Source organism: Diabrotica virgifera, chromosome 3 (assembly GCF_917563875.1).
Source record: "Diabrotica virgifera virgifera chromosome 3, PGI_DIABVI_V3a".
NCBI lineage: Eukaryota > Metazoa > Arthropoda > Insecta > Coleoptera > Chrysomelidae > Diabrotica > Diabrotica virgifera.
The window spans coordinates 64925964-64953883 of NC_065445.1; the positions used below are offsets into that span (position 1 = coordinate 64925964).

A 27920-nucleotide genomic window follows, 5' to 3' on the forward strand; every position below is an offset into this window, starting at 1 on the left:
TACTAACTGGAAATATAATCGCTTATTTACAAAAGTCTGTCGATGTAAGTTATTAGTCCGATTTCATTCCAGCTGAATATGCACGTTTAAACATAAAAATGTAACTATGTATTCAGAACCAGCGATATAAACAAAAGAGCAAGCACTTAACTTTATCTTAATGTATACCTACTCATATTTGTTTAGGTAATAAATTTCGAGAACTTTGGGAATATTATATTTCATTTACTATGAAACACTTTTTTATCGCTTTATTAATTGATGCTGAGCTTGTCTTTTTGTCCCTAAACTGTTTTTCTGTTAGGTCATTCATTTTCATTATTTGAGTGGCTTCGTGATTACTATTACTTCCACCAAGACCAAGTAAGCATCAAGTTGATGTATTACGATTACGATACGAATACGGGATGAGAGTGTAAATTATAAATTTCTAAAAAAGACAAAATTCTTTGTGATTGTGAATTGAGTGATTGTGTTAAAGCAGCTGAAGCTTCATTCATCGATCAAAGATCAAACTGAAGGATCTTACAGTGGTCAGTGGTAAGGTAAGTGTTTTATAAAATCACTAATGTAGTTTTAAAATTTTTTATTAGGTCAAAAATGTAATACTTTACACCCTTCAATTACATTAACCGAAATAAAATCCATTTTGATAAAGCAAATTATTCGCGAAGTTAAAACTAAAGCAAATTTATTAAATTTTAAAGCTGTTTTTCTTTTTATCGTTTAAATCGTTTTGATCAAAAACATTTTTTAATTATAAAATTATTGAGTTATTTTATTTTTCAAATTTTAATTATAAAAAAATTGGCACCTTTTTTCAATGTACATATTTTCAAAACAAGCAAACATTTAAATAATTTTATAACAATTTGTACTATTTAAGAATATAATATTAGTCCATTCACTCACGGTAAAATATTGCAAAACCTCACAATTTCGAATCATAGATATAGTCCAGAGAAATAAGATTTTTCTTGTGACATCCCCCTCCAGGCCGAAACCAAATTTTTTGAGTAGTATGGACATCTACATTATTAACCTATATGTTTCCTGCAGCTGATTTTGATGATATACATAGTTATAAACAAATGAAGATCAAAAAACGCTAAATTTTCGCTTTTTCGTCTATTACCAAAAATTTAAGCACTTTAAACAAATTTGAGAGTAAGAAACTCATAAATCGTATAAAAACTTCAATATGGCGTTCGCTGAATATGTCTATCCTTATTGGTTGCTTAGAAAATTGCAAAATAAATCATAAATTTTCAGTTTTTATAAATATTCATAACTTATGTAAAAATTAACTTAGAACCATCTTATTACACGGAATGCTGATACTTCTTGTCTCTTGTTATTTAAAGTTATTTAATTTGTTTTTCCCAAATTCATTTTTTTGCAACACTATAAGTCAGAAAATTATGAGGCTACAATAATACTTCGGACAGTTTATGAAAGAAGAACATTTATACTATTACCTTAATTTAAAATAAATGACAAAATAATTTTAAACAGTGTTAAATTATTTTGCAAAAATATGTCGATTTTTTGCTTACTTATAAACAATTAGAATAACTTTTTAACCGCTACCCGTAGAAAAATTATTTTTTCATATTTAGAAAGACTGAATTTTTATACACATTTAGAAAGAAAAACAACTGTCCTAGGACAATTAGGGACAAAGTTACATAGGCGTAACCAGGGGGGGGGTTTTGGGGGTTGTAACCCCCCCATTGGGATGTACTTTGAGCTCTATACGCTTAACACCATAGCCCTCAGAGACCTTCCAGTAGTTGTAACCCCCCCCCTTTCAGGTAGTTGTAACCCCCCCCTTAGGATCATCCTGGTTACGCTTATGCAAAGTTAGCCCCCCCCCCATTTTTTTAATTTACATGTTTTTGCAAAATAATTTTGGCATATTTATAAATATTTTTTGTATCTTTTTTTAATTAAATTAATACTGTAAATCTTCTTCTTTCATAAACTATCCAAAGTATTACTGTAACTTCATAATTTTCTGAATTATATGTAGTGTTGCAAAAAGAAATAATTTGGGATAAACAAATTAAATAACTTTTAAACTATTTGACCAATTGCTTTGAAATTTAGGGTATAAATTAAGCACCATAAGTCTCAGCATTCGGTGTAATAAGAAGGTTCTAAGTTAATTTTTTACATAAGTTATGAATATTTATAAAAACTCAAAATTTATGATTTATTTTGCAATTTTCTAAGCAACCAATAGGTAAGGATAGACACATTAAGCGAACGCCATATTGAAGTTTTTTATATGGTTTATGAGTTTCTTACTCTCAAACTTGTGCAAAATGCCTATTTTTTTAGTAATAGACGAAAAAAGCGAAAATTTACCGTTTTTTGATCTTCATTTGTTTATAACTATGTATATCATCAAAATCGGCTGCAGGAAACATATAGGTTATTATTATACATGTCCATACTACTCAAAAAATTTAGTTTCGGCCTGGAGAGGGTTGTGTCACCAACAGGATATTTTTTTCCTTATTTCTCTGAACTAATATTATGATCCATTTACTCGGTTTTTGCTCCAAATTTTGAAGAACCACTGGGATTGACATGAAATTTGGCATATCGGCATACACATGGCTAACATGTCCAAGAAAAAAGTGATATTGTGCCGATGCGTGATTTTTTTTCTGAAAGTGAGTTTCACGGTTTCACACCTTCTAGAGGGTGAAAAAAGATACCTTCAAAATAAGTCCGTAATTGGATAAAATGGACAATTCTAAAGAACTTTTGTTTTACGGGCTTTTTTTACAAAACAATACTCTTCGAGTTATTTGTGAGTGAATATGTTCATGTTTCAACAAACAAAAATGCATTTCTATTCAACAGTTCATGGTAAATAACTCAAAAAGTAAGTATATTATCCAAAAAAATATTCTTAGCAAAAATATAGCTTATAAAAAACTTAAAAAAATGGTGTACCTATATATGAAGCCTCGAAGCCTGTAGTGTAGACCTACCAGAAGCAGAGTTGTTGTAGCTAATGAAAAGTAATATCTTATTCGTCAAATTTGTCAAAAAATAAACCACAACTCATTGAAATATTTAATTTGAAATATGACTGATAACAACCTACTTTTCATTAGCTATAACTCTGCTTCTACTGGGTCTACAGACTCAGTATATACACCATTTTTTTTCACATTTTTCTAAGCTATATTTTTGGTATGAATATTTTTTCGAAAAAATAATTACTTTTTGAGTTATTTGTGTAAATCCGTCGAAGAACATGTTTTTCTTGTTGAAAAATGAACATTCACTCGCAAATAACTGGAAAAGCTTTTACTTAGAACAAAAGTTGCTTAGAATTAATCAGTTTACCCAATGGCGGACTTATTTTGAACTGATGTTTTTTCACCTCCGAGAAGGGCTGAAAACCCACCTCCAGGGCAAAAGCAACATCGGCACTATATCCCTTTTTTCTTTGACATATTACTATTGTTAGCTATGTGTGTACCAAATTTCATGTCAATTCAAGCGGCTCTTTAAAACCCACAGCAAAAAGCATAATATGTATGTATGTAAGAAAACTAAGGGTCTTTGTGAAAGTCCAGTCCATATAGTTATAGTTAAAGAGGGGGCGGCATAATTGGAATTGCACGCGGGCGATCAAACTGTTAGCGGCGGCTCTGCCTGAACACTCATACAAATAAAGACAAAGAAGATAATAGGTAAGAAGTTTTGTAAGAAATATTATTCTGAAGCGGAGTCCTTGTGACATCTCAGTTTTATCAAATATTTCTTTGATATGAATAAAATAAACTATTTGTTTGGTTTTAAAATTTTAAAATGCCACAGATTTAACTTCAAAATAATATTTTCAAAAATTTATTGAACTATATTAAGCTGAAAACAAAATTACTTAACTAAATTTTCTAGGAATTAAATCTTATCTACCCTAGGTACTTATTTTTTTCCTGGCATTCCCCATGATTTACGATAGTAGCACCACGTAGCACTAACAAGAGAGCCTTTTGTATTTATTGCGTAGATTAGATTAGATTAAATTATGAAATAAATTTTTTGGTTTCACAAACTACCAAAACAAGATTTAAGTATGACTTCAAAAAGTTAACAACTATAATTTTTAACATTAAGAACTATTGTTTTTTGCGTAACTATAACTTTTTTAGAAAAATGCTACGCAAACAAATTCAAGGTAGTTTAGTATGTTCATATTTAGCCAAACAAATTCATAATAATTATATATTAAGGTTGAAACATCTTAGGTTGCTTATGAGTACCTGAACCCCAATATGAAGAAAATGTTTTTAAAACAATATCAATTAGGCTGTGGCACATTTAGGATAAAGAAAACAATGACGGTAAATGTCAAAATATTAATTGTAAAAGTCAAAATATTATTTGGCTAATACATTATTCATCTTAACCAAGTTCAAAAAGCAGGTGAGGTTGCACTACAATAAACATGAATTTGATTCGTGAATTGCATATACAGTGATGAGCGTGCTAATAACCGGCAAAATAGCACAAAAGATGAAAAACTTATTAAGTTGTGAGATAAAAAGAAATGAAACTAGTGGAGCAGGGAAATTTAGCGATATTAACTTATAAATTTACATTATATTGATTGTTTCCCACCTTTACACGTAGCAGAGGAGTATGTCAACTAAAACTGTCAAAACAGCGTGGCAGTTGCCAAACTCGTCCGATACGTCTAAAGGTGGGAAATAATCAATACAATGTAAAATTATAGGTTAATATTGCTCAATTTTTCAGCTCCACTAGTTTCATTTCTTTTTATCTCACAACTTAATAAGTTTTCCATCTTTTGCGCTATTTTGCCGGTTATTAGCGCGCTCATCACAGTATAAAAAGAAAGAAAAAAGAAAGAAAGAGAGAGAAAGAGAGAGAGAGAGAGAGAGAGAGAGAGATAGAGGTAGAGATAGAGATAGAGAGAGAGAGAGAGATAGAGAGAGAGAGAGAGAGAGAGAGAGAGAGAGAGAGAGAGAGAGAGAGAGAGAGAGAGACTTTTAGTAAAAATTTGGCAATATTATGATTATATTTTTAGAGAACAGCGGAACCAGCTTGGATAATTCCTAGAAGTCTACCTTGATATTTAAAATATTCAAAGGCGGCTATGAACAGGAAAATACAAAATAGAGTATAACGGGTTTTTTAATGATAAAGAAAATACTTAGTCATTCAACAGCACGTAAATTGTCTAATTTTATTAAAAAAACCAATAAAGATAATAAGAATAAAATAAAACCAATAAGAAATGTATGAAAATATCAGTTATTTGATATTGACATGGACAATTATTACTATAGTATTTTTACTACAAAAACGTTATTACGTAGGTCAAAATTTTTGACGTAAGAGAACTGTCAAAACATTAGAATGTGACTTTTCATTATTGCTATGTTTATTATAAACACGGCAATAATAAAAAGTCACATTCTAATGTTTTGACAGTTCTCTTACGTCAAAAATTTTGACCTACGTAATAACGTTTTTGTAGTAAAAATACTATATTTTGTTTGTTTTCCACAGTCATCTTTCACCATTAGAAATCAATTTGTTAATAGAGGGAAATATTTATACATTGATATATGAAAAACTCAAATCTATTCTTGTCAGAAAATGTAAATGATAGGTATATATGATAAGGAAACATAAATATTAAAAATATTGGAATACAAAGTAGTCATTTGAGGACTCACAAATTGAGCAATAAGTAGAAAAACTTGACTGTTTAATTTTAACAAGGAAATATTAAGAAAAATAAACTTGAATTTTATGAAATTGTCAAAAAACTATAAAGGGAACAATTCTTATAACGATGGCTTAGTGTGAAAACCTCGTATCTCATTTTACAGAAAATCTTACATGAGTGACTTTAAACTGCATACTCTAACCCAAAATATATATGAAAATTGTATGTGTAACGATCTAAACTTACTCAGAATCAAAAATGTGTAAAGATAGTTTTTTTGTTTTAAGTTATAGTATGCAGAAATTAAGTTTAAAGTCTCTCCTGTAAAATTTTCTGTGAAATGAGATACAAGGTTTTCACACTAAGCTATCGATAAGGAAAATAACATTCTTATTATTTCGATTTTTAATGAAAATAGTTTTATTAAGTTTGTTTTTTGCATTAAAGACATGTGATGTTTTACATGACTTTGTTGTTAGAGAAGTTAATTTCGGCATTTGTCTTTAGTACTTATGTTCACAAACTAATTTCAGATTACGATCCTTTCATACACTGATGTATTTTACAGTTATGCAGATGCAAAAATTGTAGGCTTTCTTCAAGCTCGAATGCGGCATACTGACATATGAGTCAGCATAGCAATCCCAAAGTGTTATACGTCAATTATTGTGGTGGGGTTTTCCAGATACTGAGTCCAGCTGAGCAATATCCAGAACAAGGAAGTACTTTAGCTGCACCTGAAGATCTATGCTCAGTTTTAACTGCCAGAAGACAACCTACAATCACAGTACCTGTTGTCAAGAAGATATGGCACAACTATAGGTCAAAATACTGTAAGAAATTGTCACCACTCAGCAGTACCACGATAATATTCTTCAACCTATTGTTTGTCCATTTGCAGGTGTTAGCAAAACTTTCACATTGTGCATGGTTATACTTGTCACGCACATTGTGTCAAACTGGTTAATCAATGAGAGAATTGATGTATTGCCATGGCTAGCACAATCCCCAGACCTCAATCATATTCAACATGTATTGGACATGCTTAAACAATGAATCGTTAGAGGATTATAATGATTGGAGATATTTAAGTCAAGTTATAGAATGACATGAAAAATCAAAAGATCACATTTATAATACAAAATCTTGGATTGATTTAAAAAATCCATTTCTCCTAAATAAACAACTGATTCACTAAATGAGAAATTAATAAATATGGAAAAATAAAAAAATAGATGGGACCCTAGAGCTTTTTATGTACCTTGTGCAAGCCCATAGCTCAAATTTAGTATTAATGACATTGATATGACTCAATATTAACTTGTAAAATTAAAATAACACTTCTTCGAATTTAAACGTTTTATTCAGTTTGTAAACAAGGAGACATTTTGTCAACGACACTATTTAATATCACTCTAGAAGGAGTAATTAGGGACACAGGGCCGAAAAAGACAATTATTCAAAGCTCAACACAGATCATAGGATATGCAGATGACCTGGGACTGATAGCATGATATAAAAAAGATTAGAAGACTTTTAACCCTGGTAAGAGAAGCAAAGACGAGAGGATTAATAATATAATCAATGAGAATAAAACAAAATACCTTATAAGCACAAGAGACAATGTAAACAGAATAACAGAAATAAAGATAGGTGAAAATACATTCCAGAGAGTAAATTGCTTCAAATACCTGGGGGTGATGGTGGAAGGAAAAAACAGGAAGAAGTATAGAGATAAACGAAAGAATTAAAGCAGGTACCTAATAGAGTATATTGGCAATATCACCAACTACTCAAGGACAAAAACCCGAGCAAAAAAAAACAAAAGCAAAAATATATACCTCAGCAATTAGACCAGTGATAGCCTATGGAGCAGAAAATGTGCTTTGCGAAAAAAGACGAAGAAAATTTAAGAATAATTGAGAGAAAAATTATGAGAAGAATACATGTCCCAGTAAAGATAGAAACAGGGGAATATAGAAAGCTAATGAACCATGAAATAATAAATATAACTGAAGGAGAAGATATACTTAGTGAAATTCATTAAAGCACAAAGGTTCAGATGGTTTGGGCACACACAAAGAAGAGGGGTAGAAAAACTGATCAGGAAGATAATGAACTGGAAACCAGTAAAAAATAGACCAAGAGGAAGACCAAAAATAAGATGGGAAGATCAACTGCTAGTCTGTATTATCAGAGATGGAAATTGCAAACTGGAGAGAAAAGATTCAGGACCGGAGAGAGTGGAAGAAGATAGTAGAGAAGGCCAAAAAACATCACAACCTATGAACGACGACCTAAAGGAAAACTAGGGACTAATCCAATGCGTGAAATGGATTAAAAGAGCTCATAGTATTTGAGTGACCTATACTCTATCAAGAGTGAACAGTCCATATATATTCAGTTTGTCCAGATTTTAATTAGGTATAGTCTAAAAACCCTTCTGAGAAAAGATTAAAAAGATTATGGTATTGTGTAGCCACATAAGTAGGTATACAGTGCCATCAAAAAATCTTTACAAGGTGAATGAAACACATAAATCAGAAAAATTATTATTTTAATTTTACAAATTATTACTTTGTCAATTTACTACTTTAGTTGGGATCAAGCCACAAAATTGGCTTATTTTGCAACCTATAAAAGATATTCTTATTCTTAATAACCTTTCCTAACAAAAGAAGCTTTTCTAAACTTAACATAAAATTTTTTTTTCTATATTCGTATTCGCGTTTGTATTCGCGAATATTCGCGTTCTTATTCGCGAATATTCGCATATTTTTGCATATTCGCATTAGCGAAATTTGTGCAAATGTTTTGCGAATATGAATATCAGAAAAAAAAATAATTTGAAGATAACATCAGGTTAATAAAATCAAAATATATCCACGTCTTATCATCTTTTTTTAATAAGAAAAGGTAACAACCTCGTATAATCACATTATCAACCCTCACTTTATTTTATTATTTGGTATTATGTAATAATGGTAGGGGAGCCCAAGCGGGATTTTTGCAGTTACTCGAGCACGTCAGATTATTACATGGGGAGAAACCTTGTACCCTGAAGATGTACCTCCATCATATATTGGCTCTTAATGCAGGGGAGTTCGTTAAGTGAGGGCCGAAAAAAAATCTATCCTTAGAAATGGGTGAGTCCCAAAGTTTCACAAGAAAAAAGCGAATATTTCGTGAAATGAATGACACATCGAAAAACTAAAAAATATGTGCACAATATTTTTCAAAAATCTATCAAATAATATTTACCAAACACGACTTTACACGGAGAGGGGTGGAGGGTAAATGTAAAATTTTAAATTCGAATCCCGTGATATTTCGCTAAATGAACATTACATCGAAAAACTGAAAAATACACTTATTCAATATTTTTGAAAAATCTATTGAATGGCACCAAACACGACCCCCACGGAGGTGGGGTGGGGAGTTACTTTAAAATCTTAAATAGGGGCCCCATTTTTTACTGCAGATTTGGATTCCTTACGTAAAAATAAGTAACTTTTATTTTAGACATTTTTTTCGAATTGTGGATAGATGGCCCTATAATCTAAAAAAACTATTGTTGGAAATGGAAAATTAAATTAAAAAGGAAAGTCCCTACTAAAATGGAAAACTTTGCTTAACGTTTTTTGGTTTTAGGACCTACTCTTCACAACCCAATAGGTCCCCATAACGCTCGAGTGACTGCACATTTAGCATACTTTGCTCCCCTACCATAAAGCTTAAGATTCAGTTTGATTTACACTAAATATCAATTAACTTCTCATTATAAGTTTAGAAAACATTACAAAAATAGAAATTTTTTTAAAAAAACTCATTATTCGCATTCGCATCTGCCTTTGCGAATGTCGGTAGCAGATATTCGCATTCATATTTGTGAATGTTTAAAAAATGACATTCGTTACATGACTAGTCCACAATGAGACAAAAATTACTTTCAGACTGATCAATGATTAATGTTGTTCTGAAGCTATTTCCTTGTGGCATTTTTATAATTAACTATTTAGATTAGAAATAAGCCACAATTAAATTGAAAACAATAATTTTATTAACGTTTCGATGCCCAAATCAGGAGTCGTTGTCAAAATACAAAATACCACTAAATTAAACAAAAATGTTGTTGCTTAGTAAAAAATTCTTCTATTTTTTTTTTTTCAGTAAAGTCATCCCAGGAATGCAACTCATAAATATTGGCAATATCATTTTAAAGTCTTCTACTTTAAAATGTATAATATAATATGTCTGAATTGCCGATATAAATGAGTCAGATTAAATAAAATATTATAAGAATTTTTTACTTAGCAACAACATTTTTGTTTAATTTAGTGGTATTTTGTATTTTAACGACACCCGATTTGGGCGTCGAAACGTTAATAAAATTATTTTTTTCAATTTAATTGTGGCTTATTTCCCATCTAAATAGTTAATGATCAATGATTAGTATTGAAAATGAGATTTTTCCTGTATTTCTCCTTACAATTTTGTTTTTTTTTTCTAAGTAAAATATTAATTTTAACTTTTTGATGTTGTTCTGAAGCTATTTCCTTGTGGCATTTTTATAATTACGTATTTTTTATGGGAAATAAGCCACAATTTTACTAAAAAATTAATGTATTAACGTTTCGAAGCCCAAATCGGGTTTCGTTGTCAAAATACAAAATACTATTAAAATAAAACAAACATGTTGTTGCTAAGTAAAAAAAATTCTTCTAATAATTTATTTAATCTGACTCATTTATATTGGCAATTCAGATGTATATTATACATTTTAAAGTAGAAGACTTTAAAATGATATCGTCAATATTTATGAGTTGCGTTCCTGGGACGACTTTACTAAAAACTTTTTGATTTACAAATGCTTATAAACGTTCTGGGAAGGTTGGGTTTGGGGAGGGCAATCAAATTACTCTCGCATCCAGGTGACAGATACCCTAAGAATGTTCCTGTGTAACTAGTTTGCTCACTTGTTATGTAGGTATTCAAAATAAAATAAACAACAGAGTTAGTAAGAAAAGGTCTGTACAGGTCCCATATTTTTTTGTGTTAACTATCATTTAAATTATAAAACCCATATTTTTGTATTATATGAATAATAATCAACCATGACTATCATGCTTTACAAAAGTTCACACTGATAATAAGTAAATGCGTTTAAAAAAAGATGTAGCATATATTAAACATGTTTTATCATTGTGAAGTTAATTACAGAAATGAATTTGTTGACTGCTGTCTGAAAACCAATATTAATAAAATTATTTGAGATTGTCCAAAATATTTTAGCCTTGACTGTGCAAGCACAAAACAATCATATGATTCTAATGAGAATCATTATATAATACAAACATTAAAGTCTAGTATTATTTGGTGTGGTATCATAAAATAAACAATAAAATAATTACCTGCACTGATATTTCCTCTGGGTATACAGCCTGTGAAAGTCTTTTCATACAGCTGTGGACACTGTTCCTGTATGTTAGATTCCCTGTATAATTCGCAACTGGTTAAACATAAGGCCAAAATGAATAAAACAGTTAATTTTTGGAACTCCATTTCATGGAGATATAATCCGTTTTAGTGGTACTGGCACTACACCCTTAAAATTTGCACAGTTAAATGATATGTGAATTTACAATTACCGAATGCATTAATGAGAATTCATGTAAGAACCCACACTTTCACAAATAACAACAAAAACTTAGAATCACCTGCTATTTTAGTGTTTAAACTTGTCAACTTGACAATTAAAATTTAATAACATTTGAGAATTTGAGACATTTGGGTAATCGAATTGACGTGTACATAGTATTGACAGTTAACCCGACTCTCCATAGGCGGACATTTATAATTTTTAGAAGTTAATAAATAATTTATAAAAATTATTAATAATATGTTGCAGCAAGTTGCACTGTTGCAGTCATATCGACGGTTGAAAGGCAAAAGTTACCAAACGCCAATTTGGCGATATTGACATATATATATCACTGAAATCAGAAAATTTTTCTGCGTCGATTGGTGGTATCCTATGCGGCTACGATGAAGTTTTTGTCGCTTGGTTACTTAAAATAATTGACATTTTTAACAATTTTCGGCGACCAAGCGACTAGAATTTTGTAAATTTAAGAACAACTTTCATTTGGTACCTCTTCCATTTGAATCATTTACAGTTAGTAAGTTTTTATTAGATTGTATTTTAAATGTTTGGGCGCGTAGTGATTTTTTACAAACAATATCTAGAGTTTTTAAAAATGCTTAAGAAATTTTACTACCCGAAAATTTTGTTTTTGTCATTTATTACTCTTTTTCGCACATTAATTGAATACCATTTTTGTTTAGTTGATTATATCGAGATGTAACTTTCTTAAAAAAGATCAATAGTTCCTTCTTTCTACCGAAAATAGGTCGAAGTTGTCGCTTGGTAATAATTTACCTGCCGTTTTTTTATGTTTTTGTTGCTTAGATATAATATTATATTTCTTTAAAAAGGAAATTTTAAAAGAAATTTTATCATTATTGCACTTTATCATATGCATTGCATTGCATTTTATCATATCACACATATACTTTTTGTCGACCTAACGAAAGCATATGACACAGTGCCCGTGAAAAAATTGTGGGAGGTTTTGGACAATACACACATATCTGCAACTGTCATCAAGCCATACAATGCCTCTATAAAGATTCTATGTCAAGGGTAAAGAGAGGTAACCATCTGTCATCTAGCTTCCAAGTAACAAAAGGCCTTAAACAAGGGTGCTGCCTTATCTCCCATTTTTTTCAATATATATACCGACGGTGCTCTCAGACTTTGGAAGCAGAAATGCAGTGGTATGGGTATACCAATCGGAGACATAACATTATACACTTTGAATTACGCAGACGACCAGGTGGTAGTTGCCCAAGATAAGGAAGACTTAGAATATATGACCAGAAAATTGATGGAAGAATACAGGAAATGGGGTTTAGAGGTAAACATAAGGAAAACACAATATCTACACATCGGTAACCAAATACAACAGGAGGACCTAGATCTTGACGGAAGTGACTACATCAGGGGTTGTACAGAGTATTATATATCTAGGGATTAAATTAACAAATAGTGGAAGAACGGAACCCAGTATAGATGATAGAGTGACGAAGGCTAGAAAGGTTACTAGAGCCCTAAACCCTGTCTTATGGCAACATAACATAAATTTAAATACAAAAATGAGGATGATGTACGACGCTATTCTGAAACCAATTTTAACGTATGGCTCCGAAGTGTGGCAAATGACAAAAAAATCCGAAAATAAGCTGCTTACTACTGAAATGGATTTTTTTAGAAGATCTGCCAGAATATCGAGATGGGACCATGTTCGAAATGAACAGATCAGAGAAAAAGTAGGTAAGCAGAAAACAATAGTGGACGAGGTACAACGAAACCAACTTACTTGGTATGGACACGTCCAACGAATGGGAGATGAAAGATTACCAAAAATTACAACGAGATGGATACCGCCGGAAAAGAGGAAGGCCACCGACCTCCTGGAAACAAGGAATTACAAAAGCCATGTCAGAAAGAAATCTTCAAGAAAATGACTGGATAGATCGACAGGCTTGGCGATTGGGTACCGGAAGGCGTAGAACGCTATAGAACCGGTTATATATATTATCATTATTGCACGTAACCTGTTCCGCCGTTTAGATGGGCTCCAGATCATAGTTTTATTTGTAGTTAGTAACAGAATACCGGTCAGTGTGCTTCGAAATTGTGGAATAGCTAAATATAATGGAGAGTAGAAAACGAATACATAACATCCTAAACCTAGCTCTAGCAAGAGCAGGGGCATCTACCAAAGATTTACCTGCGGTAAGTCCCCATATTTATAATATTTTAGTGTTTCTTATACCATATTAGTGTTTGGTGTTACTAACTTCTTCTTCTTCTGTAAGTGCCGTCTCCTAATCGGATGTTGGATATCATCATCACTATCTTTACTCTATCTACCACTGCTCTGAATAGTTCTATAGAACTGCTTTTAAACCAGTCCCTTAAATTCTTCAACCATGTCACTGCCTTCTTCTTATACTCCCTCCGCCTCTTATATTTCCCTGTATTATCAGTCTTAGCATTTCATATCGCTGTCTCCTCATTGCGTGCCCCAGAAATTGTAACTTTCTTATTTTTAATGTGTTTATTATTTCGGATTCTTTAACCAATTCTCGCAATACTTTCGTGTTCGTTTTCTTCTGTGTCCATGCTATTCCAAGCATCCTTCTGTAACATCACATTTCAAATGACTGTAGCTTATTTATGTGTTCTTGTTTTAATGTCCAGCTTTCAAGTCCATATTGCAGTATCTACATAAGCTAAAGTCTTTGTAGCAGATAACTGTTTTCATTTTTACAAACGCTTTACTGTTATATAAATAGGTCACTTGTACTTAATAGAAATATCTTAACATTTGCAAGTGTAGCAGTATGCCAAGAAATCAGTAAATATTTCAAATAAGAAATTTATACATTTCACTGATCATGCATGTCGTATAGATAAAGACGACACGATTCAAAGTAAGATTTGTTATTAATATGATAATTACTGTATATTATATTTTTTAGTTTTCTAGTTAAACCATTTTACCTGTTACAAAACATGAATGATTTTCGGATAGGTCATATTTCTGAAAATACATTCAAAAATTTATCGGGTTTAGTCAATTTTACCAGTTCCGATAATAAAAATTAGTCGCTTTCAGTATTTTTTTCCAGTTGAAGGTAAAAAAATATAGTCGGTTGGTAACTTTTTCCTGGTTGCGATTTAGCAGAAAATATTACTAACCGACACTATTTCATAAAGTATTAAAAAAATAGATAGTCTACAAAGGGTAGTTTATAAAGTATCTAAACTGCATTTAAAGTTCGTTGGAATTATGACAATAAAACCACTTAATCATGTTTTATGAATTTTTTTCCAAATTTTCAAACTTTAAACCGCTCTATTAGTGTAAAGTTAGCCAAATGTCGCTTGCATAGAAAAAAGTGTTGTGTGATTGGGTAGAATGCGATCTTACCCTTGCAAAAATATGTCACGTATTTCAGCACCTGGTTAGTTGGAAGGATATTACAAATCTGGCCTCCACATAAGTGGTCTGTAGCTTCGACATGATAGGTGTGAAATTTTAAACGTTCTTGTTGTTGATTGGATAGGAAGGGTAGCGTAATTTAGCCTCCATGCTAGGTACATCATAAACTCCATACGGTACTTCCAATATTTAATATTATTTTATTCAAGTGGACAATAAAGGTAAAACACAAACAACTTTTGTTGCTTAATTATTTATTTATACAATAATGTGACATTTTACATAGAAATATGAGTATTTAATTTGGATTAAATAAATGTTTACTTGTTGAATTTTTTCACCGTCTGCACACAACAGCTGAACGGAGCCATTAGACTTAACAACAAAACACGAAATAAAGTGTGTATTTTAAAACTGTTGGATAAAGAGTACCTACAATCAGAAAAACTTACCTTTAAAAAGGTACTCGATTACAAAATAACAAAAATATCAAAAAACACGACTGAATATCAACTTTTTATGGTGACACAAACACATCACATAACCGACCATATAAAATAACAAATAACTGAACGACAACGAACGAACGAACACGAACACTGAACTCAGATTCACAGATAGCGCAGGATTTGTCAAAAGTCATGTTCCACCAATCACAATGCCGACATCAGCGCCTCTGGCAAAATGGAAGGAAAATAAATACGATTACATATTTTTTATCAGAGTGCGCGGGGCATGGTCGCTTGGTCATTTTTGCCTTTCAGCCGTCGATATGATCGTGTAATTTTAACGAAAATTCCACACCTGTAATTTTGAACCAATCAAAATACGTTATTTTGACAGATCACCATGGCAACGGAGGTATTTTATCGGAAATTTTTTGCTCGTGGGGTACCCAACAGCGAATTATAGTGGAAATTTTTTGACGTTTACAATAACAGAACATTTTTGACAGACTGGTTTTTATTTGTTTACATAATTTAGTTTTGATTCATTTTCTATCACTTGTAGTTACTCAAAACTTATGTAAAATTGAAGAATATACTATTTTCTATCTTGAAATGGTATTCCCATGCAACTACAATGAGTAGAAATTACGAATTTTAAAGCCTAAATAATTGCTGACAAAGCTATGGCGCGCTATTAATCTATTCATGCAGCTTTGGATTTTCAAATGCAAATTTGGTGTGGAATTTTCTTACCGAATACCACGCGAAGTCAAATTAATATCCGGAAATTTTTTTTTGATCATGAATATTTTTAGAAAATTTCCCTCGTCTGCGACTCGGGAAATTTTCAAAATATTCATGATCTCAAAAAAATTTCCGGAAATAATTTGACCTCTAGTGGTATTACTAGTGAAAATTTTTTGCTCCAAAATCCAATGAAATCAATTAATTTGTGGTCATCTGATTGAATACAACCAATAAAACCAACATTATACTGAAAACAGATTCCATGGGCTGTTTTCACTCAATCATGTAGCTACCCAAGTACGTTGTCGACGCGACAACGTTGTCTACCGCATGGCAACGTTTTCTTACAACGTTGTTATTGCCTAAAAGACGACCCTATTCTGCACTGATTTGGTGGACGATTTTTGAGTTGTCTTGACGTTGCCTAGGCAACCTTCTGTTTAAGCAATATCGTTTCGTAAACGTTGCATAAGACAACTGAAGCGACTATAAAAAGCACCTGCGCGTGCAATGGTTGCTCAAGGAGTCAGACTAGTTATGTTTTTTTACCTATATTTTTAACACCTGTGTGGTGAATGCGAAAACCAAAAAGTAAACTGTTTTGACATCGTATTGAGCATTTTAATTTATATAAATACATAAAGGACTTATTACCTGATGTGAAATTTATAAACGCATCTCAGATTACCGTCAAATATGGATATTTCACCTTTAAAAAACACACGCGCTCCTTATTTTATGATATTTTTGACAAAAAATATGCAAATTTAAAAAATCAAATTTTAATATAAAAGTCAAAATTTATGTTAAAGATGTTCTGTATAAATTTAATGTATTGATGGTGCTTTTAAAGGTATCAGAAAATGCCTGCATTTTTTATATTCTGTGTTTTCATTTTCTTTACATCCCAAAAATCTCAAGTAAAACCAAAATGGCGCATTAAACAATATTACCAATATTACTAAAAAAATACCGTATAACCAACCTTAGACGGATAAGACAACTTAGAAGTCCAATCGCCAACCAAACCCGGCCGCACCGACTATCAAAACCATTTTAGAACGCACCCTCTTATTGGGTGACAGAGGTCATGTGACCAGTGTCAAAAGTGTATCATTCTCATTAACAGCGTTGCCACATTTAGTAGATTTCTACTTTTTTGGTAGATTTTTGATATTTTTTAAAAAATTCTAGTAGGCAATATTTTTTAGTAGATTTTTGGTATATTTCAACAGAATTTGATCCATTTTTTTCGAATCATGAGGAAACTATAATAAGTATTTTTGAAAAATTTAAACGCAGAATGAAAGACTGAATTAGAAAAACCAAAACGTTTCTTTTGAATGAGATATTTGGAATTAAAAGTCACACTAAATTTTTTCTTTTTTTCACCCCTGTAACTTATTAAAATAAACATTATAGAAGTTTTCAGGGACTTTCGGTCCTCGGATATAACGTAATCTTTCTTTGTGCGTTTAAATTTTTCAAAAATACTTATTAGTTTTCTAAGGATTCGCAAAAAATGAACACATTTAAAATACATTGAACATTTTAACAGACGACATTTTGCGCCTACCCCTTAAGTTAGCTGTTGTTTTTATTATAAAAAATCCCAAATATATCCCAAAAATCCTTAAGTATATTTTAGTTTTTGATTTAGTAGATTTTAGCTAAAAAATGGTAATAACCAGCTGGTGGTTTGGAATAATTAGGTTTCCAATTTTGCCGAATTCCTCTTGGGACATTTAGGACGGATGTGCATATCACTGTATTACCTACTGTATTTACATGGCCTAAAAAGAATCTACTGATTTTGTGAAAACAAAACTACTGAAAGAGTAAAAACTGACCTGGCAACCCTGTCTGCCAAAGCTGATACAAAGGTTATCAACTCTCAAATCTACTGATAAAACAATGGAATAGAAACCAGATATTAAAAAAACAAATAAACAGGTTGTTAAATAAATCGAAAATTTCCATCAACATAAAATATATAATAAGAAAAAAATAAGGTTATAAAGTAAATTCTTTTTCTCCTCTGGAAGTTGCCGCAAACGTGTCACACCTCTAGAACAAAGAACAACACAGGGTCGTGACGTGACAGACAACTACAGAGTCGGCCAGGGCGTAAATTAGTTTAGCATTATAACATTTTTAAGTCGTTGCGATTGTTGAAAAAACTGAACTGTGATATGTAGTTGTCACAATGGTAATAAATTAGTTGCCCGTATAACTAAAGGTTGTAACATCGTAATGTCAGTCGGGGTAGGGGACGTTGGCCGAAACAACTGAAAATGCTCTCGGACAACGTTGTATACAGTGCATTTGTTTGTACTGACAACCAATGCGTCGAAAAATTGCTGCTTGGGTACGGATACCTACATTTCGATTTTGACATTTCAAATATTCAATATTTCAAAATGTCACGATTTGATTGTAATACATAAAAATTATTTATAATAAAACATCATAATAAAATTATTAACAGCATGCGTAGTGGAAATACATCTTCATCAGTTATAGAAACTAACATGTCTGGATGATCTTCATTAAATTTTTCTAATTGTTCCTTTGTTAATTGCACATTTAAATAAATTGTTTCTGCTCTGTATTTTTTTTTCATAACCAGCAAAAAATTTTCTATCCGAATAACCCTCGAACATTGATAAATGCTCAAAAATGTTTTAACAACTTTCTCAAGCTTGTTGCTTACAGGCAACAGACCTCCGCCTACGGCGTCGGTCTGTTTCCAAGCAACAAGCTTTCGAAATCTGTTATAAAATTTTTTCGAACAATTATCAATGTCCTTGTGTTATTACTACTGATAACTTTACTAAGTATTTGCATAATAATCCCAGTTTTACCCTAAAGATGTAATTAAAATAATATTTATTATTATTGTTAAAGCATTTGGCCAACGAGTGTTGTAGTTTATATTTTATATAGATGTGATGTATTCATATTCTCGTTGTGTTTTGGAACTGGAACTTTAATTTTGTTTCTTTTGTAGGACACCAGACACCATTGCAAAAAAAATATGTACACCAATGATTACAGTTGGTTGACTTCTTATGATGGATAAGACCATCAAAATTTTTTCGAACATTTTTTACATTTTCAAAACCAATGTTCTTGGCATCTATAATAAGAATAAACCTCTTAAGTTTCCGAAAAGTAAAAAATTGTAAATTATTATTAAAAATTAAAAAGATTACTAAAAAAAAAACAAATCCTTGACATAATTCTCAATGTTGCCATTTAAAATCAAGGCCAAGCCAAAACTGTCACGACTTTTGGATGACTCATACAATCGATGATGTCATTCTAGAATTTCTACAACACAAATTATTGATAATAGAATTATAGAATAGAATAGTTTATTTTTTTATTCAAGACAAAGAAAAAAATACACACTGGAATAATTACCAGAATAAACATTGTTTTTGTTTAAATATAACGCATGACAAGTTTATTTAAGACAATAAAAAGTAAGTACCTACCTATACTGTTTATTTTATAGTCTTGAATCTATGCTTGATTGAATACTTCACTGTGTATGAGGGTCGTTTTTTTAGTTTTGCATATAGCTATAAACACAAAAAATATCTAGACTTAAAGTACTTTATTGCTTTTCAAAATATGTCCCACCAAGATCTATATACTTTTGCATGCCTTCAAACCAATTGGTAAAACAATAATTATTCCAGTCTTCAGTTGACACCTGTAAAATCGCAGTTTTAAAGGCATGGATGGCTAATCTTCTGGACACTGGAATCACTGCCTATGCATTGAATTCTTGATATGTGGGAATGTGAAGAAGTCCTTAGGACTTACGTTCAGGCTATACAGTGGATGGTCTAACAATTCAATGTTTTGAAGCTCCAAAAACTCTATTATCTTATGGGCAGTGTTAGCACTTTCACTGACCTGATGTAGGATGATTCACTGTTGTGTGTTGTTTCGTCAGAGTTTCATGATATCTTCTATACCCTATTCCACGAACATACGCCTGTTTTGGATTACTTTGATAACGAATATTTTACTGTGCAAAATAAGAAAAACGAAAGTAAATTGCAAATTACATTGTTGTTTATTGGAATAATTATTAGCGGCATTTACTTTCGTACTTCTTATGTTGCACAGTAAAATATTCGTTGTCGAAGTAATCCAAAACAGGCGTATGTTCATGGAATGGCCCATAATAAACAAACGGTTATATACCAATCAGAAGTAACCATTCGTAGATCTTCTAAAGCAATTGTTGCCACATTTTTTCATCATTCTGAAACATCCACACAGCGGTTTAGTGTTTATTTTCCAGTTTTTAGAAGTAAATCCAGGATTCCCTGCTACTAACACTACTATAAACGTTTTTTGAGCTTCCTTTGTTGAACCGTCCCAATGTTTTTTGATGCCAATTGAAGCGAATGGCTTTTTGCTATTCTGTGACCAAATGAGTGATCCAATGGGAAACCAGTTATGTAACACACAGATCTTAACGTAGGATCTTTTGGATCAAGGTCTTTGAAATGCCCAAAATATGCCTCTATTTCCCAGTATGTATATGACGGTCATCCTTTTAGCTGACGAACCGCATCAATGTTTTGCTCTGTGACTGCTGTTTTATGTGGATCTGGCCTGGATTCGTCGTTGATACTTCATTGAAATTCACAATACCAGCATGCTGTTGGGACATTCTTCTCCGAAAATTATAAAAAAAATGTGGCTCGAGAATGTTCTTCGTTAAGATCCATTTTCAACCTACTTGCTAATTTCAAAAATTTACTGTATCTACATGACTTGTATCTCAATGAAACTATGGATTTGTGTCAACAAAAGATGGGGTTACATTTGTATCGGAAGGTTTTATTGGTGTTGCCCCCTAAGCGGCTATATGCAAAACAAAAAAGACGAAACTTTTTATTAATTATTGTGCAAACAAAATTAGACATGCTTATGTATAACATTTTTAAACAAAGTAAATAGCAAATAATCTAATTCCAAATGTCAGTTTAAATTGTTAAAAGTGTGAAGCATTTAAAAATATAATTTTTTTCTTTTCAGCCTTGTATGGATATAAGTGACAATCTTTACTACAGTCTTCTGAGCCTTGTAATTCTTCCAGTATATTTATTCTTCACTTTGTGGAGTTGGTTAGGTTGGGAACTATTTAAAAACAACTGAAGAATGAGTCAAGATCTAAACTTATCGTTCAAAAACATGAAAAAGAACCTTACGCTTGACCTAAACCAAAAGAAGCTAACTTTGCCTACCACAAGTGGTCTATTGTCTTCCCCCGATCTCAATCTACTTAAAGTTGATACTCCAGAATTAGAGAGTATGATTTTAGCTAATGGGATGACTAACACACCAACGCCATCATTACTGTTTCCCAGAGCTGTTACAGCTGAACAAGAAAAATTTGCTGGTGGTTTTGTCGAAGCATTAAGTCACTTACACAACAGTAATTCACAGCAAGGTTCAGACAGTAATAGTAGCACAATCTACAATGATTCGTTTATACCTCATATCAAAGAAGAACCTCAAACAGTTCCTAATATGAATCAAGTAAGTATATTTTTTATTAGCATACTGATGCAAATAATCAATCCTATTACAGATTTAATTGGAACAAATAAACCAAAATTAACACATTTGCTGCACATGACTACAATCAGAGTCAAAGGGATACTTTACCAGATGCCTGATTCTATTTCATTTCTATGTCGAAATTTAAAAGCGTCTATGCCATGACAGTCACAATTACTAGCGATTCTCATTAATTTTGATTTTAGTTACAACTGGGGATATGTACTTTATCGTTTTGACATTGCTCAAAATTTGGGTTCATCCTCTTGTTTTTGACTGCGCAATGTATGTTCAACTATCCTCTCCAATTCCTCCAAAACCAGCAAATTTCCATAAAACGCAGCCATATTAATAATTATTGCTTCAGTTTTCCTTGCAAGATGCAAACAAAACACGACACCCTCCAAACTAACCTCGCTTCTCCCAGTCCAACCAGTCTTCTTCTTCATCTAGCCATTCACGTCCACATCTGAACATAAGCCTCTTCAAGTCTTCCTTTCCATTGTTTTTTGTTGTACGCTACTTGTAGCCAATTTTTCCCAGCAGTCCATTTCAGATCATCTGTCTATCTCATAGGAGGTCTGCCTCTGGGTCTTTTGTGTTGGTATGGTCTCCAGGTTAGAATTGTTCTGTGCCATTTGTCTAGATTGCTTCTAGCTACATGTCCAGCATATACCCACTTCAATTTTAATGATTTTTGTACCACATAATGACTTTGGTTTTCTGTCTTATCTATGTGTTTGTTTCACTGTCATTAAGTGATATGCCAAGCATTGCTCTTTCCATCTCATGTTGAGTGACTCATGAGTATGTTCATATTCTTTTTTGTGATTGTCCATGTTTGTGCCCCATATGTTAATATCGGAATAATGCATGCATCAAAAACTTTAGATCTAAGATGTAGTTGAATTTGCTGATTTCTGAGTATATAGTTTAGTTTGCCGAATGCTGCCCATGCTAACTTTCTTCTTCTTTTTATTTCTTCCTATAAGGAAGATTTCTTCTTATTACTTACCTATAAGTAAAACTCACAATTAACAATAACCTGTTTTTCAAATAGTCCAACAACTTAGTTCTATTACACAAAAATATAGAGAATTCTTAAAATAATACACTACTGCACTGAACAGGTATCAATACAGATAACAGAACAGATAAGAGAATCCTACTACACTTAGAAATCTGACGCAAGTTTGTCAAAATGACAGTGACTATTTATGTATGTTGCCTAATCAGTTATTAGTTATAATATGTTTGATTTCTTGTTAGAGATAAAAAATTTTAGTAGTTCCAATGTGACACAAAATCTAGGCATGGGATGAAAAAGTTTATTTGAAGAAAGTGTATTTTTTTGTTCTTCTTAATGGCGGTACAGGCTCGTTTTTTAAATATTGTATTTAATTATAAAGCACTTTCTACATTCTAACATATTTCTCAAATTGGGCTCTGTACCGCCATTTTTTACTATATTATCAATATGTGTGCCAAATATCTCAACAAAATATTCAAAATTAAAATGTCATAATCTATTATTTGATGTATCAATTGTCAAAATCTTAAATATATTTAATAAAAGTATTCTATAACAAATGCTGAAAGTGTGCGCCTGTGTATTTAGTTTTACAAAATAAACTTGCTGAACTGTTTTAATACAACATTTTCTTGCTTTTGAAGAAACTTCTAAGTGAATAATAATTGCTTTTCTTTACAGTCACCTCCAATGTCTCCTGTTGACATGGAATACCAAGAACGAATGAAACTAGAAAGAAAAAGACAAAGAAATCGTCTTGCTGCCTCCAAATGCAGATCAAGAAAACTGGAAAGGATTTCGAAATTGGAAGACAAAGTTAAATTGCTAAAATGTGAAAATATAGAACTTGGATCTATTGTTAATCAACTCAAAGAAACTGTAGGACTTCTTAAACTTGAGGTCATTGAACACAATAAGGCCGGTTGTCCTATCATTAATATGTATTAATAAATTAAATTTAAGAAAAATTTATTATTGGTGCTAAGAAAATATAGATATATTTAATAGTTTGCATATTTTTATAGCAGTTGTTTGATAAATGATAAATTACATCATTTTATAAACAATATAGTCTAGGCACCAAATATAGGTCACTGTGTCCTTTTCAATTCTGATGGACAAACTCAACGGTTTCTCATGGATTTTTGGCTGCTGATTACGAATTTAGAGGGTAGATTTCGATCCGAGTGGTTGAAAAATTGTTATAAACAATTCAATTGTTTATAAGGCTCAGGTTCATACACTAAAACAGATACAAAAAATGTTTTACACAAAATTTGTTCCTTAATAAAAAACCGTTTACTAAACTCAAATCCAATAATTAGAACTCAAGATATTGGAATATTAGTGCACAATGCAAGTTGGGAATTGCAAAATAAGTATTTTTCGAAGCTTTATCGATCGTAACTCGGCTTCTACGCATGCAAATGAGCATTAGAAGGTCTCGTTTTAAAGCTTAATTAATAGGCTTTCAAACAAAGTTTGTTAAATTACTTTGTCTTCATTTGTTTTAAAGTTATATCCGTTTGAAGTTATAATTTTCTTAAAAAAATTGGACATTAATTTGTTTATGAGGGGTTCAAGCAAAGTTGAGCCATAAACATTTATACTTTAATTAACAATAATGATAGAAGAACTCAAAAGGAACAATTTCAGCTTATGGAAATTTTTGTAAGTTTATTTTTGGCCAAGATATTTTCACCATGTAAATTATAATTTCTATGTATATATACGTTATCTTCATTTTTCATTTTTGAAGATCCTAATAAAATTTTATATAATTCTTATATTAAATCATCATACTGTACCTCGTATACCTCTCATTCTATTTACTTTGTCTTCTATTTTTTGTACTAAATGAGAAAAAAAAACATTAAAAACTAATATTTCAGAAATATAACACGAGAGCAGTCGATCGGTGTCTTTACCTCGATATTACTTGACTGTTAGCCGATCTTACACCTCATAGCGCGGCATTAAAATATCGATATCTTGGTCAAAAATACACCTACAAAAATTTTCATAAGCTCAAATTGTTTCTTTTGAGTTCTTCTGTCATTATTGTTAATTAAAGTATAAATGTTTATAGCTCAAATTTGCTTGAAATCCTTATAAACAAATTAATGTACAATTTTTTTAAGAAAATTATAAATTCAAACGGGTATAACTTTAAAACAAATGAAGACAAAATTATTTAACAAACTATGTTTGGAAACCTATTAATTAAGCTTTAAAACGAGACCTTCTAGTGCTCATCTGCATGCGTAGAAGCCGAGTTACGATCGATAAAGCTTCGAAAAATACTTACTTTGAAATTTGCATTGTGTACTAATTTTACAATATCTTGAGTTCAAATTATTGAATTTGAGTTTGGTAAAAGCTTTTTTCTTTGTTTTTATTAAGGAAAAATTTTATTTGAAACTTTCTTTTGTATCTCTTAGTTTATGAGCCAGAGCCTTATAAACAATTAAATTGTTTATAACAATTTTTTCACCACTCGGATCGAAATCCACCCTCGAAATTCGTAACCAGCAGCCAAAAATCCATAAGAAACCGTCGAGTTTGTCCATCAGAATTAAAAAGGACACGGTGACCCCTCTGGCACCTAGACTAATATCCCTATCCAATATATTCCAAAATCTTTGTGGTCAAGAACAAATGAATGATTTAAAGGAAAACATGACTAAAATTCTTGGTAACCTTTGGAAGTCTACTGAAAGTTTAGTACAGTAACGAACTACGTGCTTTATCTAGTAGTATGAGTTTTTAAGAAATAAATCCAAAGTTTTCTCATACTAGAAGAAATCTTCTCTTTAGACCTTTGGTTTTCTAAAAGTTACTGTATTATTTTTACTTGACCATGATTATTGAATCTGTTTAATAATTTTCAACTGGAATTTGACAAAAAAACACAAATATACAATTTTCTTAGTCATATTAAACTGAAATGTGATTTTTTGAAGCAGTTTTCTTGTGCTTAAAAATAATTTGTCAACAATACAAAACTATGTTAGATTGACTACAAAAATTATATTTTGGTACGATTTGTACAAGATTGTAAAAATATTGCAAAAATAAACTATGTATATGTATATATTTGAATGCCATTCTTGTGATATCAAGTTAAGTACACTGAATAACAGAGGTTTCAATTGGAAGTACTCTGTTAACCTTTTTCATTCATTTTAATGCTTCACCTCCATTCTCTGGTTTATTCATTGATACAAATATGATAATTAACACTGAATGACAGAGGTTTCAATTGGAAGTACTCTGTTAACCTTTTTCATTCATTTTAATGCTTCACCTCCATTCTCTGGTTTATTCATTGATACAAGTATGATAATTTCTGAAGTATTTTGTATTTACAATACAGTTTAAACATAGTAAGTATAATTGGAAATAGTAATTGAGTCAATATTCGCAATCTTTAGTTTGTATTTTTATTAGTTGTTATATAATCATGGGGCAACCGGTTTCGAGTCTTACAATATATGACTCATCATCAGGCCCAGTACAAAAAGTCTTCACAGTACAAACTACAAGCTAAAATCACAAAACGAGAGACATGTACATATACATATATAAAACATAAAAAACAACTTTGTCTTGGTTTTAATCACATACAATAAAGCTAAACAACTGTATAGTATTGAACTCAATAGTCTATAGCATGTAAAAATGAGACATTTTGTCATTGGGAGCGACCAATCTGATGAGAATTGCTTGGTATATAATTTAATATATACTACCATCAATCCTTAAATAGTTAAGCGTCCTGACAAAGTTATTAGTAATCGGTATGTACTTACATAACAGCCACTGAAACTGTTCTGCAGCTAAAGATGTACCTGGAAGTCACCAGTCAAACAGCCCTTAGTCTCTTAAATTGTTTGTTATGTTCAATGTGGAACCTGGCATAAATTCCTGTGTTCCCAGTGGTGTATGTTTCTTATCATTAACAGTTCTTTTATTTTGAATGTTAAAAAAGTGTAAAAAAACACTTTACACTTTTTTAACATTAAAAATAAAAAACAACTGCTAAATCAGACAAAAAACAACTGTTAATGATAAGAAACATACACCAATGTGAACACAGGAATTTATGACAGGTTCCACATTGAACATAACAAACAATTTACGAGACTAAGGGCTGTTTGACTGGTCAACTGTTCTTATGGGGCTGGTGACTTCCAGCTACATCTTTAGCTGTAGAACAGTTTCAGTGGCTGTTATGTAAGTACATACCGATTACTAATAACTTTATATTATGTCGTTTGATCGCATACCATCTTATCAGGACTCCATCAACCCTTAACTATTTAAGGATTGATGGTAGTATATATTAAATTATATACCAAGCAATTCTCATCAGATTGGTCGCTCCCAATGACAAAATGTCTCATTTTTACATGCTATAGACCAGTGGTTCTCAATCTTTTTGTGTCATGTACCACCAAATACTTTTTATTATTTTTGGTACCACCTAACTGAAATACATATCTAACTAGGTGATCTAATTAACTATAAAGTGGTGCTGATTTTGGCTGTTTTTGCGTTTTGTGTACCACCTCAAAAAATGAAATATACCACCAGTGGTACATGTACCACAGATTGAGAACCGCTGCTATAGACTATTGAGTTCAATAATATACAGTTGTTTGGCTTTATTGTATGTGATTAAAACAAAGACAAAGTTGTTTTTTGTTTTATATATGTATATGTACATGTCTCTCGTTTTGTCATTTTAGCTTGTAGTTTGTATTGTGAAGACTTTTTGTACTGGGCCTGGTGATGAGTCATATATTGTAAGACTCGAAACCGGTTGCCCCATGGTTATATAACAACTAATAAAATACAAACTTAAGATTGCGAGTATTGACTCAATTACTATATCCAATTGTATAATGGACTCGCATTGGCAACCCTTTCATCATAGTAAGTATAGTTAATAATTACACTGTTTTTATGCATATTGTGTTAAAGATAAAATTTACTCCATTCAAGTAAATTTGTCAATAATTGTCAATTATTTTTTAACATCACTGTTGGTGTATCAAAATTGTTGTAACTCAATATATATTTTTCTATGAAAAAATGTTAAATTATGGTATGTCTCTTTTTTGCAATATTTTTGGTTTATCTATAGAAGTTGAGTATTAAGATATATTTATATAAATTTAGATTTAAGGTTTTGTACTTTGTCTAAATGACATGTTACCATAAGCATATGAATCGATATTGTATGCCTTTCAAATTATATTAATTATATTAGTAAGTAATGTTAAAATAAAGTATTTATACATATA

General features: G+C 31.3%; 2 protein-coding genes across 4 annotated transcripts in view; one reads left to right on the top strand and one right to left on the bottom strand.

The window, feature by feature from the left end:
• The window catches only part of LOC114334453 (dyslexia-associated protein KIAA0319-like protein), a 224300-nt gene extending 212816 nt beyond the window's left edge, over positions 1–11484 (bottom strand). Inside the window, exon 1 of one of the 2 annotated variants that reach the window (XM_050645139.1) lies at positions 11137–11481. In XM_050645139.1, coding sequence (XP_050501096.1) covers positions 11137–11287 — 151 coding nt within the window. In that variant the 5' untranslated portion in view covers positions 11288–11481. Of the gene's footprint in view, positions 1–11136 lie in introns of both variants that reach the window. The other variant, XM_050645140.1, reaches the window with a different exon arrangement.
• LOC114334465 (transcription factor Jun) lies at positions 1–27920 on the top strand. Of its 2 annotated transcripts, none has more exons than XM_050645144.1 (3): positions 1–545; positions 21057–21560; positions 23293–27920. In XM_050645144.1, the coding sequence occupies exons 2-3, from the start codon at positions 21180–21182 to the stop codon at positions 23557–23559; spliced, it is 648 nt and encodes a 215-aa protein (XP_050501101.1). In that variant the 5' UTR covers positions 1–545; positions 21057–21179; the 3' UTR covers positions 23560–27920. The 2 variants fall into 2 exon arrangements, with proteins under 2 accessions (XP_050501101.1, XP_028140307.1); XM_028284506.2 differs by lacking the exon at positions 1–545 and adding an exon at positions 19213–19480.